At 45.7% G+C, this 15,202-nt stretch overlaps 1 protein-coding gene across 3 annotated transcripts in view; it reads left to right on the top strand.

The window, feature by feature from the left end:
- Positions 1-9,514, top strand: part of pcdh15b (protocadherin-related 15b) — a 209,479-nt gene extending 199,965 nt beyond the window's left edge. For 2 of the 3 annotated variants that reach the window (XM_020460822.2, XM_031805196.1), the window contains 5 exons: positions 3,447-3,468; positions 3,928-3,966; positions 4,118-4,191; positions 5,688-5,817; positions 8,220-9,514. In XM_020460822.2, coding sequence (XP_020316411.1) covers positions 3,447-3,468; positions 3,928-3,966; positions 4,118-4,191; positions 5,688-5,817; positions 8,220-8,789 — 835 coding nt within the window. In that variant the 3' untranslated portion in view covers positions 8,790-9,514. The remainder of the gene's footprint in view (positions 1-3,446; positions 3,469-3,927; positions 3,967-4,117; positions 4,192-5,687; positions 5,818-8,219) is intronic. The other variant, XM_031805197.1, reaches the window with a different exon arrangement.
- The last annotated feature ends 5,688 nt before the right edge of the window (positions 9,515-15,202 follow it).

The raw sequence follows: 15,202 nt of genomic DNA, 5'->3' as shown, positions 1-15,202 counted from the left end.
CTTTGACTCTGATTTCTGCCAGAGTCACCTAATAAAGTACTGTGTCTATGGGAGTGTTAACCCTGATTGTGACCCATGATAAGCTTGACTAGCGAGACTTATTTTCCCACCCAGTACCACAAACTGCTTATCAACTCTGCCAGTGATGACATCCAGGCCTAGACCAAGGAGCATAGGCATCCACTACCCGGACCAGTCCCACACACCCTCCTCTGGGGACGAGGCATGACCTTTGTAGCCCGACACAAGAGCAAGGGTATTTCTACTGGACAAGCTCCACCACACAGGGCACATTAGCCGCCTCACCACATCACCAGCGCAGTGGGGCTGAGAAATTCCTCTCTCAAAGTCACCAATGATTGTTTAGCCGTGAAATGTTCATTTGGGATTCCTCATTACGTTCTCATCGGGGAACAATTGCAATCATTTGCTTCAGATGATCAGCGTCCTGGGCTGAATTCTAATCACTAGTGTTGAACGCAAAGTGGTTCAGCTGACGAATGGAGATGCTCTCCTCCCGATCCTTTTTTTTCCCATCCTCGGTGTAATTAAACGTTTCCCTTTTGTCCAGTGTCTCTGGATGATTATTGTAGTGTCAATGGTTAGTGTAGTGTCAACAAACTGTCGTTAGTCTAGTCTGTGTAAAGTGTGAATGAGAAGACTCCCTGTCTTTTCATATGAACTCATACGCTGAGATGCCGTTGACCTTTAACAAGGGCCCCCCGGGACCAGTGGAAACAAAATGGCTCCATAACATCAACGGTCCACCACCATATTTTACAGTAAGTATTGGGTTATCATCCGCTCATGCATTCTCATTTCAACTCCAAACACAACACTGGTGTGTGTGTGTGGCCTAAGAGCTCTATTATCAGGTCATCAAGTTAGCTAAACGACATTGGCACTTGGATTGGAACCAGTGCTTTGGTCAGATGGCCGAGCACACCAGTGCTGTGTTTGGAGCGGAAATGAGGGTTGCATGAGTGGAAAATAACACACCTACAGTAATATATGGTGTTGGATCATTGATGTTATGGAGCCATTTTGCTTCCACTGGTCCTGGGGGGCTTTGTTAAGGTCAACGGAGTCATGAACTTTACCCAGTACCAGGATATTTTTTCCAAAAACCTGGTTTCCTCTGTCAGGAGTCTGAAACATGGGTGCAAGTGGATCTTCCAACTAGACAATAACCCCAAGAACACATCAAAAGCCCACTAAAATAAATGATTAATTGGCCACAAAATCAACATTCTGCAATGGCCATCTCAGTCTCATCCATTGGAAATCCATTGTGGTTTGAATAGAAGAGGACAGTCAATAGATCTGTATTGAATACAGACGTGTTAATAATGTTGACCCCCCCCCTACCTTTTTTCTGAATTGTTTTATTACTTTTTATTACTTATTATTTTTAAAAATCTCTTTCTCTGAGTATTAGTATAAAAAAATCAAATTTCCCAAATTGTTTTAGGGTGCATTCAGAAAGTATTCAGACCCCTTTTTCTTTTTCCACATTTTGTTACGTTACAGCCTTATTTTTTACCCTCATCAATTAACACACAGTACCCAATAATTACAAAGCAAAAACATTTTTTTTAAACATTTTTGCAAATGTACTAAAAATTGAAATCTGATGACACATTTTTAAGTATTCAGACCCTTTACTTTGTTGAAGCACCTTTGGTAGCAATTACAGCCTCGAGTCTTCTTGGGTATGACGCTACAAGCTTGGCACACCTGTATATGGGGAGTTTCTCTTCTTCTCTGCAGATCCTCTCAAGCTTCACTGCACAGCTATTTTCAGGTCTCTCCAGAGATGTTCGATTGGGCTCAAGTACTCCTGCATTGTTTTGCTGTGTGTGCATAGGGTCGTTGTCCTGTTGGAAGGTGAACGTTCGCTCCAGCCTGAGGCCCTGAGCACTCTGAAGCAAGTTTTCATCAAGGATGCTTAACCATAGGGATGATGTTGGCCAGGTGATTAGTCATGTCTGGTTTCCTCCAGACGTGACGCTTGGCATTCAGGCCAAAGAGTTCAATCTTGGTTTCATCAGACTAGAGAATGTTGTTTCTCATGGTCTGAGAGTCTTTTAGGTGCCTTTTGGCAAACTCCAAGCGGGCTGTCATGTGCCTTTTACTGAGGAGTGGCTTCCATCTGGTCACTCCTACATAAAGGCCTGATTGGTGGAGTGTTGCAGATATGGTTGTCCTTCTAGAAGGTTCTCCCATCTCCTCAGAGGAACTCTGGAGCTCTGTCAGAGTGACCATCGGGTTCTTGGTCACCTCTCTGACCAAGGACCTTCTCCCCCGAATTCTCAGTTTGATCAGATTGCCAGCTCTAGGAAGAGTCTTGGTGGTTCCAAACTTCTTCCATTTAAGAATGATGGAGGTCACTGTGTTCTTGGGGACCTTCAATGCTGCAGACATGTTTTGGTAGCCTTCCCCAGATCTGTGCTTCGACACAATCCTGGCTCGGAGCTCTACGGACAATTCCTTCGGCCTCATGGCTTGGTTTTTGCTCTGACACGCACTGTCAACTGTGGGACCTCATATTGACAGGTGTGTGCCTTTCCAAATCATGTCCAATCAATTGAATTTACCACATGGACTCCAATCAAGTTGCAGAAACATCTCAAGGTTGAGCAATGTGAACAGGATGCACCTGAGCTCAATTTCGAGTCTCATAACAAAGGGTCTGAATATTTATGTAAATAAGGTATTTCTGTTTTTATTTTTTTATAAATTAGCAAAAATGTCTAACTATTAAACTCATGGGTTCACTAGCAATGGCTGCCAGTCCTGACTGTCATCTATGGATTATATTTATATGCTTGGTTGCGACTCTTGGTTTGCCTTTCGCAAATTATCTAATTGCAGGGGAAAACGTAGTTTGGAAAACAAATGCCTACTGTTTTAAAGAGAAAACAAATCTGTCTGTAGAACCAATAGAAACAGTTTCTCAACAACTTCCATTTTTTTATGAACAGCAGCACTACCTTAAAAAAAAAAAAAATCCGGCCATGGCTATATATCATATTAGAATATGCTATTTTAAAAGTTATGAAAGTCTTGAAATTCTCTCTCTCTCTCTCTCTCTCGCTCTCTCTCTCTCTCTCTCTCTCTCTCTCTCTCTCTCTCTCTCTCTCTCTCTCTCTCTCTCTCTCTCTCTCTCTCTCTCTCTCTCTCTCTCTCTCTCTCTCTCTCTCGTTAAGGGACAGGGGGTAGAATAGATTTAAGAGAACTGAAGAATGTTTCAGATTATTGCCTTCCAAAGGAAATGAACAAATGCTTTACAATTCAAATGTGTGAAGGGAGACCACTCTCGGCGTTTGATTTAAGCAGCCAAATTCAGCTACAGTAAGTAAAACAATGTTCATATCTGAAAGCTCAAGCAATCGTTATCTTGACAATCTTGTTTACTGATTTCCACAATGTTTCTTCCCCTACAGGCGTGGGTACGGACATCATGAGGTACGTTGGCGTTTCCACTCGCCTAAAATTGACATTGCTGCTTTTGAATGGTCGTCCTACTTGTCAGTTTATTTAACATAATGTTATCTATAGACACCGCCTTGATAGAATGACAAAATGGGAATGAGGAAATAAAAGTTCCAATGCGCCGCCCGCCTTATATTTGGGGGAGGCGATGTGATGAACAGATATTGGAAAAGTTCTGCAGATGGCGGAAGCTGTCATCCCTTGGTATTATATACCTTGGGTTTTGGTTATGAAATTCTCTTATTATACTTCACTGACACAGGCTGTTTTTTTCTCTCTCTATTTCCCGTCAAACTCCCTCTGACCTTGCTTGCTACCCCTTCCCCATCCATATTTACGTTGAGCCACAATCTCTTTAATGAAACCGTATATTTCTCTCTCTCCGTCTTGTTTCTGTATTTTCCTCCTCTGTCTTTGCGCTCTCTCTGGCAGCAACAACAGTTGCTTAGGCCCTCTCTTCTGAGACCAGAGGTACAGAACACAATCTCTTTCCCCCCTTTGGGCTTCGGCTAAGTAGTGAAATATTTGTCTTTAATAAAGCACAGAGGCCTATTTGTTGGCCTTCTCATGTTTTCCTTCAACTTCATTGTCTTTGAGTAATGCTTTGTTTTATCCACGACAGGAGCTCTCCATGGAGTCTGGCATCGACCCAGGCCAGGACTATTACACCCAGGATTATTATAATTATGACCACGGGTAAGAGAGGGAGAGAGAGAGAGAGTGTGTGTGTGCACGGTGTGTCAGTGCACAGTGTGTGTGTAGTGTGTTTGTGTGCATGCATGTGCGTGTTTGTGTTACTGAGGCCTTTCTGATCCTGCGTGTACACAAGGGCCGACAGCTTGCCTCACACCAGGGAAGCTCAGTCAGTCTGCAGAGTCCAGAGACTCCTTCAGTGTTCAATACCAAACGGCTCTCGTCACGACAGGCCTCCAGACTGCCTCCCCTCCCGCTGAAACATCAGAATTAGTTTTTCGAACAGCCTTGAAGTGGAGCATACAGGTCGGAATACATAACGATGGCTTCAGACGAAACGGCTCATATTGTCACGTGTTGCCACCTGCGATGAATTCCATAATTAGCGAGTCTAATCACTCACCTAACCTGTTCCAATGAGCACCATCCATGTGGTGTCTTATAACAGAGCAGAATGGAGCGTGGATTAAGATTGAATGTTGTGCACGGAATTAGGCTCTTAAGACTTTCTCCCTGCAGCACCAAAGTGAGAGGGCGATTAGTTTTAGAGGATGAAAGACTTGGTTCTACAGACACTACAGCAGCAGATACAGCACATTTACCTTTCCCTGCCTCCTAGTCTCTCTCTCTCTCTCTCTACACAGATGTTCAACTTTTAATTAGAACGTCCGGGCTCTCATTCCAGCCATACCGGCTGTTATTTTTCTCTCTGCTTATGTAGCCTCTCTCTCAAAATGCTCATGTTTCCCGTCACACCGACCGCCATTAATACAATTAGAGTTTGGCTCCCGTGGGGTTGAGATGTGGGGTAATAGTCTTCTGGCTGGAGGCTTGAGCTATTTAACCATTACTGACACCATGTACTGTTGGTCCATCCAGTGATGGCAGAGTGCGCCCTGTTAAGCTGATCTGTCTGTTTCTATTTTAAAAGACGCTTTCTCCCTGGGAGCACTAAAAGCCTTTAATATGGGCGCATAGTGACCTTACTTCTACGCTCTGTAGTGAGTGGGCCCTGGACCTTATGGTACGCTTTGGCTGCCCCCCCTCTGGCACTAAAGATCAGCTGAACAAAGATAAGGAAACACTGCCTTGGGGTAATGACTGTAAAATCTCATAAGGAGGCCTTCGCCTAAATAAAGAGGCTCCTTTGCTCTCTCTCTCTCTCTCTCTCTCTCTCTCTCTCTCTCACTCACTCACTCACTCACTCACTCACTCACTCACTCACTCACTCACTCACTCACTCACTCACTCACTCACTCACTCACTCACTCACTCACTCACTCACATATCCATACACAGTTTGGAGGCACTGGGGACCCGGGCTTATTCACATATTCTGTTTTACACTCACTTCTGGAAAAAAAAAGACAGAATTCTACTGAGAAATTAGGTTGAATAAATGTAGTGATGGCTGCTAGTGAGTGTGTGCGTGTGCTAGGTTTGTGTTGTCTGTGTGTGTCAGTACAGTGTGTAACTAACCTGTTCCATCTCCCCTCCAGGTATGAACTGCCTCAGTATGGCAGTCGCAGGAAGTTGATATCTCCGACAGGCCTGTATGATGAGTACGGAGAGGTGATCGTTGACGACGATGGGAGCTATTACTACAGCCCGCAGGAGTCGGAGGGAGAGGTAGCTGATTTTATCTACAACTGTTACGTTGTTCAATAGCTACATGTATGATACAAAATGATGCAACTTTGAATTCAATGGAAAGTACACTATGTGCCTGGAGGAAACACTGCGTGTTGAATGGCTCAGTAATGGTTAACAGTGTCTTTAATGGTAGCTTGGGCTGATGTGACTGTAACAGGTGGCCATGCGGGGTGGGAGGAGACCCCCTATGCAAGGCAAAGGACCCCTTCACGGCCCACCCAGTGGCCCCCCCAGACAGGCCTTTAGAGACCAGCAGCCCCCCTATTCTAGAACAGAGCAGGACCGGCCACCGCCAGAAGAGGGCACTGCTGCATCAGACTCCAAGCCCCACCACTCCTCCACGGTCATGCAGAAACTAAAGGCAGTCATGAAACTCTGCAAGTTCCCTGTCTCGGTTAGCAAAGAACCTGGTAACCCCCCCTCGCTCCACCCCCCATGGAACAAAGCCAGGATATTCCCCATGAAGTTCTCCTCCAAGGATCGGAGGGACGGAGGAGATGGTGGGGACTTCCTGACACTAACTAAGGCCCACCGGTCCGACAGCATGTCGATCATGGACAGTGGCATGGTCATAGATGGGAGCTACTTCCAGGCTTCAGATGATGCCAAGCCCTCGGTCAAACAGCAGTTGGGGAAAGCGCTGAGCTGTATAAACATCTCCAGCAGGCTTCAAGAGCGGAGGATATCCCCTATGGAAATCCTCAGTGTGAGCTCTCTAGCTGAGCAGAGGATGTCTGGGTCTGGGTCCCAAAGCTCCAATGACACTAAGAGGGAGGAGAGGAGGAGGTGGCAGGCCTCCCTGGCTTGGGACATTAGAGAGCAAGAGGAGGGCAGCAGCTCTGAGGCAGAAAGCATTAGTAAAGAGGCTTACTCCGACAGGAGTAGTAGGAGCAGTGCTGCTTCATCCTCCACACTGGGTACCGCGGGCTACCCTGGAGGAGACATAGGTGGAGAGGATGACCAGGGGAGGGCTGTAGATTCAGACGAGGAGCAGGAGGAGTGCCAGGGAGATTCTGAGGAGGAGGAAAGGATGTCAGAGCGAGACTCCGATGGGGACACAGAGAAGGATTTGGAGACAGAGGAGGAGTCGCAGACAGAGAGAGACTCAGACACAGATAAAGATTTGGGATCAGAGACTGAGGACAACAAGAGGAGTGTGACATCTGCAGAAACTGAGGACACAGCACCAGGGACTGAGAAGTCCTCACCCAGGCCACCATCCAGTAGAAGATCCTCTGTGGTCACCAGCCAGAGCAGTGACAGAGACAGTGGCGGTGGCACAGACAGGTCACAGAGCCCCAGTAGGAGAGCCAGTAGCAGAGCCCGTAGCAGAGCCAGTAGGAGAGCATCCTCTGACAACAGTGGAAGTGTCTCTGACCCAAGCTCCAGGATCTCTAGATTTACCAGGACAAGAAGCGCTAGATCCAGGTCCTCCTCCCACACTCTAGGGTCCGAGGACACCATCGATGAGGAGAGCGAGGAAGAGGAGGAGTCTTCGGGGGGGGAGGAAGTGGAGGCTGAGAGCGGTGAATCACCAGAGGAGCATAGTGAAGGGTCGTCGTCCAGGAAGTCCAGTGGGAGTCGGACAACAGCCTCAACAGGAAATGGCCGAGGACCGACCGCCGTGTCCTACTCTACAGAGGTCAGCGGTGGCATGATGGACACCTCAGATGACCATTCCCCTGTCACCGAGGACGAGGAGGAGGAAGCCACGATGAAGAGACCGTCCAGCGCCATTTATGGAAAAGGCTTGAAGCCGAGCACAGAGGAAGAGGAGGAGGAAGACGGGGAATCGGAAGATGACAAACCAGCTGATTCCGATGCTGATGAAGCCGTAACATCTTAAAGTGAATTCCGATCCCATTAAGTAAGATCACTGAATGCCTTGGATTGCGTGTGCAATTATCTGAGTGGAATTTATTATTGTCATATAAGCCATTTTAGGAAGCTTTTAAATTACAGAGAGTCTAAAATGCATGCCCTTCCTTGCTTTGTTCTCTTTTTGGTCCAATCTCTAGCTGCCGCTGCCGCTCCCTTTTCTACATTGCTTTCATGAATACTGAAAGCATTGTCCTTTGGTGGGATAATCGTATTCTTCCTTCTAAAGCTCTTAGGGCTCTGTAGTAAATGGTTAATGATTGCTTCTCATCTGTCTGTGTCAAGAAGCATAACAGATTGTGGTTAATTCACATCAGAAGACATAATCATTTCCTTCAACAGCTCCTTCTCCGGCATGACAGTGTGACATTGTGTTTGCTGCTGGCATCTCTTCGCCTTGCCCGTCAAATGGTGTGAACCCATCTCTAATGATGTCGTGATGTTAGGCTTCATGTCTCTCATATCTGCCTTCTGTTTATTTGTTTGTTTGTGTTGTTCAGTACGGGAGGAAGAAGCGGATTAAGCTGGTGGTGGACAGGGAGTATGAGACTAGTTCCACGGGGGAGGACAGCGCTCCGGAGCCCCAAAGAAACCGTCTGTCTAACCTGACCAACCACAGCAACATCAATGGCAGCGTGTACCTGGCGCAGAACGGCTCGGTCATACGCACCCGCCGGTGTGTCCACTCAAACAACATCAAGGTCAACTCCCCAGTGCGGCTGGGCAAGCACTTTAAGAAACTGGACAAACTGGCCGTGACTCACGAGGAGAGACTGCCCCTCAACAGCCCCGTGGCGACCACATCCTCGGTCGACAAGACCCTCAACACCCAGCCCTCCAGCGGCTCCCTGGCCTCCAGCACCAGTGGCCCAGAGAGCATAGCGTCAAAGTCCAACATCGCCAAGGCCAGGAGCGAGAGAAGCCGGAACGCTGAGGAGCAGGAATCACCAGTGGACAATGAGGAAGTGAGAGAACCTTTAGAATCTCAGAGCGATCGCACACAGTCCGATGAGGAGGAGCTATGGATGGGGCCTTGGAACAATCTGCACATACCAATGACAAAACTGTGACTTTTGTATTTCCACTTTGCTACAGTATGTGACAAATTGGACTTTTTAGTATTGTCCCCAATTATATGGCATAAAGCTAAATTGAATTGCACTTCATTTCAATATAATGTCTTTCTTTATCAGTAATCCACTGGTTTGCTTTTACAGTACAAAGTAATTGGCGTAATCTTATAAAATATGCTACATCTAAATGTAGATACATTCATTTAAGAGTTTTTGCAACCAGCAAGTTATGATGTTTCTTTTAAATACAGGTTCTTCAAAATGTTGAGTTTATATGCTATTTTCCTAATATAGCCACTTCTAGAATGTTCCATAGAAGACTGGATCAATTTAGCTGGGAAACATGAAGATGTATTGATTAGGGATGCACTTGCTGTCCACCTGGGCCTATAGGTGTGCTTTGGAGACACCCCAATCATAAAAGTCACTTAGACTTGAATCCATTGTTTGTTTGTTTTTCATTTTTATACAGACTGTTAAATTTTTTTAGGGAGAATTGAAATACTATCTTGTTTGCTGCATACTGCATATTTGACACGTCTTGAAATAACAATTCTGGTTGTGGTCTTTGTTTTGAATCGGTATTCGTACTGGCCATGTGACGTTTATAAGCACATAAAGCAATGCAGTAATCTTCGTTCTAGTGCTGATATGTCAAACACATCTTCATCTGTCTGGCTACCGACCTGATGATGGATACAGAAATAAACATTTCGCACCAAAATGATGCTAGTTTTATTCATCTAGTCCTTTCCCCCCTCTCTGAAATAATCAAACATATTTGTTTGCAGCGAGAAGTATGCCAAGTTCAAAAACCCAGTCTACTCTATGCATAGTTAAAATTTGATATTGCAGTCAGTTAAATTTCCATGTGTTTGCTTTTGCTCTGAGAATCAGCAGTGTGATATCGATTACATTTCAAGTACTTTGGTTGCTATTCACTAGAGCTAGAGAACTTAAGAAGAAAGTGTTTCTTTTTAATCGTTTCGGGAAGGAGAATATATCAAACATCCATTTTTATTGATTTAAATAAATTGCCTGATTATGGCGATGCCAGTGCGTACACAGTGAATTCATTTGGGCTTATTATCTCTGCGTTAGTCAGAGGATGGTTCACCTCATTAATCCGGAGGAGAATTATATAAACTGAGAAGTAGTGTGCTTTGGCTCTGGAATCATGTCTACATACTCAAAGCTTATCTATTTCTACATGGTCAACTTTGAATTGAATCAAGTCTGTTCAAAGCTCAGACTTGTTGTCACATATCAATAATGCCAATATTTCTAACATGTTATACTATTTGGTTTGTATTGTGATTTAATTTCACCATACGTGTAATCCTAGCCAATAGCAACAGAAATATCCCGTAACAGTATTGTTCAAAGTGTCAAACCTGTGAAATGTGCTGTCTGAATCAGCTGCTTTAACTCTATTGATAAAGAGATAGCGGTTCGTAGTCTTGCCGGTTCCTGCTCGGAAGCCTACATGCAGGATCTTGTATATACAAACATCCGTGACGCTTACAAAGCCATCCCCCACCCCCACATTGGCCAATCAGATCACGGCTCTCTGTTCCTACTCCCCGCCTACAAGCAGCAACTCAGAAGGGAGCGACCAACTCAGAGAATAGTGATGCACTGGACAGAGGAGGCAGACAATGCTGTAGGATTGTTTTGAGAATACTGATTGGATAATGTTCAAAGATTCATCCAGTCAGGACTCATCCATCAGCATTGAGGAATATACAGTCGTGGCCAAAAGTTTTGAGAATGACACAAATATTAATTTTCACAAAGTCTGCTGCCTCAGTTTGTATGATGGCAATTTGCATATACTCCAGAATGTTATGAAGATGAACTGCAGATCAGATGAACTTGCAGAGTCCCTCTTTGCCATGCAAATGAACTGAATCCCAAAAAACATTTCCACTGCATTTCAGCCCTGCCAAAAAAGGACCAGCTGACATCATGTCAGTGATTCTCTCATTAACACAGGTGTGAGTGTTGACGAGGACAAGGCTGGAGATCACTCTGTCATGCTGATTGAGTTCGAATAACAGACTGGAAGCTTCAAAAGGAGGGTGGTGCTTGGAATCACTGTTCTTCCTCTGTCAAACACGGTTACCTGCAAGGAAACACGTGCCATCATCATTGCTTTGCACAAAAAAGGGCTTCACAGGCAAGGATATTGCTGCCAGTAAAATTGCACCTAAATCATCAAGAACTTCAAGGAGAGCGGTTCAATTGTTGTGAATCAGGCTTCAGGGCGCCCAAGAAAGTCCAGCAAGCGCCAGGACCGTCTCCTAAAGTTGATTCAGCTGCAGGATCGGGGCACCACCAGTACAGAGCTTGCTCTGGAATGGCAGCAGGCAGGTGTGAGTGCATCTGCACGCACAGTGAGGCAAAGACTTTTGGAGGGATGGCCTGGTGTCAAGAAGGGCAGCAAAGAAGCCACTTCTCTCCAGGAAAAACATCAGGGACAGACTGATATTCTTTCCGATTGAATCCCCTTTCCGATTGTTTGGGGCATTCGGAAAAATGCTTGTCCAGAGAAGACAAGGTGAGCACTACCATCAGTTCTGTGTCATGTCAACAGTAAGGATTCCTGAGACCATTCATGTGTGGGGTTGCTTCTCAGCCAATGGAACACATGGACCAACAACATGAATAAAGAATGGTACCAACACATCCTCCGAGAGCAACTTCTCCCAACCATCCAGGAACAGTTTGGTGATGAACAATGCCTTTTCCAGCATGATGGAGCACCTTGCCATAAGGCAAAAGTGATAACTAAGTGGCTCGGGGAACAAAACATCGATATTTTTGGTCCATGGCCAGGAAACTCCCCAGACCTTAATCCCATTGAGAACTTGTGGTCAATCCTCAAAAGGTGGGTGGACAAACAAAAACCCACAAATTATGACAAACTCCAAGCATTGATTATGCAAGAATGGACTGCCTTCAATGTGGCCCAGAAGTTAATTGACAGCATGCCAGGGCGGATTACAGAGGTCTTGAAAAAGAAGGGTCAACACTGCAAATATTGACTCTTTGCATCAACTTCATGTAATTGTCAATAAAAGCCTTAGACACTTATGAAAGGCTTGTAATTATACTTCAGTATTCCATAGTATCCATAGTATTCCATAATATCTAAAGACATTCTCAAAACCTTTGGCCAAGACTGTACATTGTCAGTCACAGGCCTCTTTAGGAATGTGTTGATGATGTACCTACAATAACAATCCGGACATACCCCAACCAAAAACCCAGGAAGAACGGAGATATCCATACCATGCTTAAAGCCCATACTGAAGCATTCACTGTCAGCAGAAGGAACCCTGATGACTTGAGGGTGTGCGACGCGCACAGGGCAAGCAGGTATGAGCTCTACAAATCCAAACTTGAACTCCAGCTGTGTGGTACCCATCGAAGCCTCCCTCCCAGACGAGCTTCACACATTCTATGCTATCTTTGAGGCAGACAATTCCGAGCCATCCAGCAAGACTTTCGCTGTTCTGGACGACCAGGTGCTTTCGCTCTCCAAGGCTGACTTGAGGAAAACTCTCAAAAGAGGGAATACTCTCACAAAGCCGTCGGCACAGATGGACTCCCTGGCCGCGTTCTCAGAGTGTGTGCTGACCAGCTAGCGGGCATCTTCTCAGGCATCTGGGTCTGGACACCAGCCCATGCAACTGGATCCTGGATTACCTCACAGGCAGACCACAGGCTGTGAGGATTGGCAACCACACCTCCTCCAAACTGACTCTTAACACAGGGCCCCCCCAGGGGTGTATCCTCAGCCCCCTGCCTGCTAACCAACAATGATGAGTCAGCCTATAGGGAGGAGGTAAGTGAACTGGCATTGTGCCAGGACAACAACCTCTCCCTCAACGTCAGCAAAACAAAGGAGCTGATTGTTGACTTCAGGAAGCAAAAGAGGGAACATGCCCCAATCCACATCAATGGGACTGCAGTAAAGAGAGTCAGTAGTTAAGTTCCTCTGCGTCTACATCACAGAGGACTTGTCATGGACCAACAACACCACCACTCTAGTCAAGAGGGCACAATAGCGTCTCTACTTCCTAAAGCGGCTGAAGACATCTCCAAACACTACCACTGCACCATCGACTGCATCCTGACCGATTGCGTCACGGCCTGGTACGGGAATTGCTCCGTCAATAACCGTAAGGCCGTCCGGCGGGTGGTGAAGATGGCCCAGTACATCACTGGGACCATGCAACCACCTATCCAGGATATCTACTCGGTGCCCTGAGCAAAGCCTGTAGCATTATCAAAGGCCCCACACACCCCAGCCATGAGTTGTTTACTCCCTTACTGTCGGGGCAGACGGTATTGGAGCATGAGGTCTGATACCAACAGGCTCAGAGACAGTTTCTATCTAAAATACTGCTAAACATTCAATCTGATTCTCTGCACCTTAGAACACATGCACTCACTCACACATACACCCACACAGACATACACACACACACACAAACAAACACACTCATGCAACACACACATCCCAACTGCTGCTACCAGACTCACTGTGCTCTTTGCTCCCACGGGCTGATGATGCTAATGGGGTGTTGAGCATTTTTCCTGCAGGGCAAAGCCTTCTGGGTGCCGGAGTCCTCCCATCTGATTATGATTTCCAGCCACGGGGAGAGAAAAACCAATCTCCAAAATTGACTCTGCTCTTTGCTCCAGCACCATCACCGCTTCTCTCTTTCTCTGGCTTGTTGACAAATTTGTTTCCTTGACAACCAGGGAGGCTTTCAGGCCCAATCCATTTCAACATTTCAACATTCTCCTGAATGTGAGAAATACTAGGGGAGAATCTCACAGTTTTCCTGAGTTTACCATAGATTCATGTTAAGTCTTCTTGCCAGAGAGTATGTGAACTCTTTTATTTTTATTTAAGTCACTTTTTACTTCAGGCTGATGCAATATTATGCAAATGTTTCAGGTTCATACAGGAGTAAGGCAATTATTATTATTTCTTTCATTTCGATTTATCAGGGGGTGCTATAGCACTCAAAATGAAAAATGACTCAACTAAATAATGAGTGTTTCTATCATCCTAATGGAGGTGTAGATTACATCTCACATTCCACTGTTCCAACTTGTAAACAACGCTGCGTGGGATTTCTGTTCATGCGACTCTGTGCAGCCAATGGCAATGTCCGCTTTTAAGATATAAGGAGCCACTTGTGGATTTGACAGAGGTAGTGCAGTTCCACTTCCAACACGTCAAAACAACCCCTATGCAGAAGTTGGCTAAAGGCGTCCAAATGCGAAACAGTTATTTTAAGGGAGTATGCAGCACACTCGTTCGCCAGCCGAACTGATGCATGCTGAAGCCTTAAAACGGATCTGACTGAATTGTGTTGTGTTGACACCTAACATGAAACCTCAAACCAGTTATTTTTAAGCAACACCATTGGACAGTTTAAGCCGTTTATTTCAGGCTTTTTGAAGAATCACAGTGTTCTCAAGTGATCCACTAAATGGCATCTGACACTGTACATTTAACTTGATCAACTTGTAGCGAGCACCCTCAACGGGTCGGAAACAACTGGATGCAATTGGTTTTCACAGGCCCAAATGTCCGGTCTGGAATGTGAAGTTATAAGCTCTGTTGGTCAGCTACTGCGTAGCAACCTAGCGGTGCCAAAAGCCCTGGTTTGCCTTAGAAAGTCAATTACAATGGGCAGAATGGCCCCAAAAACATTTTAGATGGCTGTTTTGGGCTCAGAAATGTGTTTATTATGATCAAAATCGTTCCCCATGGTGAATTATTTTAAAGTTAGCTACAAATCTAGATATTTCATTAAATAGTGATCATTTTGACTACTACACCGCCTCCAACATCCTTTTTAGAGAATTTGGCAGTACGTCCAACCGGTCTCACAGCCGCAGACCACGTGTAACCATACTAGCCCAGGACCTCCTCATCCAGCTCCTTCACCTGCGAGATCGTCTGAGACCAGCCACCCGGACAGCTGATGAAACTGTGGGTTTGCACAACCAAAAAATCTCTGCACAAACTGTCAGAAACCGTCTAAGGGAAGCTCATCTATCTACATGCTCGTCGTGCTCACCAGGGCCTTGACCTGACTGCGATTCTGCGTTGTAACCAACTTCAGTGGGCAAATGCCCACCTTCGATGTGCACTGGCACGCTGGAGAAGTGTGCTCTTTCCGGATGAATCCTGGTTTCAACTGTACCAGGCAGATGGCAGACAGCGTGTATGGTGTTGTGTGGGTGAGCGGTTTGCTGATGTCATCGTTGTGACCAGAGTGCCCCATGGTGGCAGTGGGGTTATGGTATGGGCAGGCATAAGCTACGGACAACAAACACAATTGCATTTTATCAATGGCAATTTTAATGCACAGAGATACAGT

Source organism: Oncorhynchus kisutch, linkage group LG25 (genome assembly GCF_002021735.2).
Source record: "Oncorhynchus kisutch isolate 150728-3 linkage group LG25, Okis_V2, whole genome shotgun sequence".
Classification (NCBI taxonomy): Eukaryota; Metazoa; Chordata; class Actinopteri; order Salmoniformes; family Salmonidae; genus Oncorhynchus; species Oncorhynchus kisutch.
Note: the sequence above shows the minus strand (reverse complement) of the source record. Positions and strands in the feature narration are given on the sequence as shown.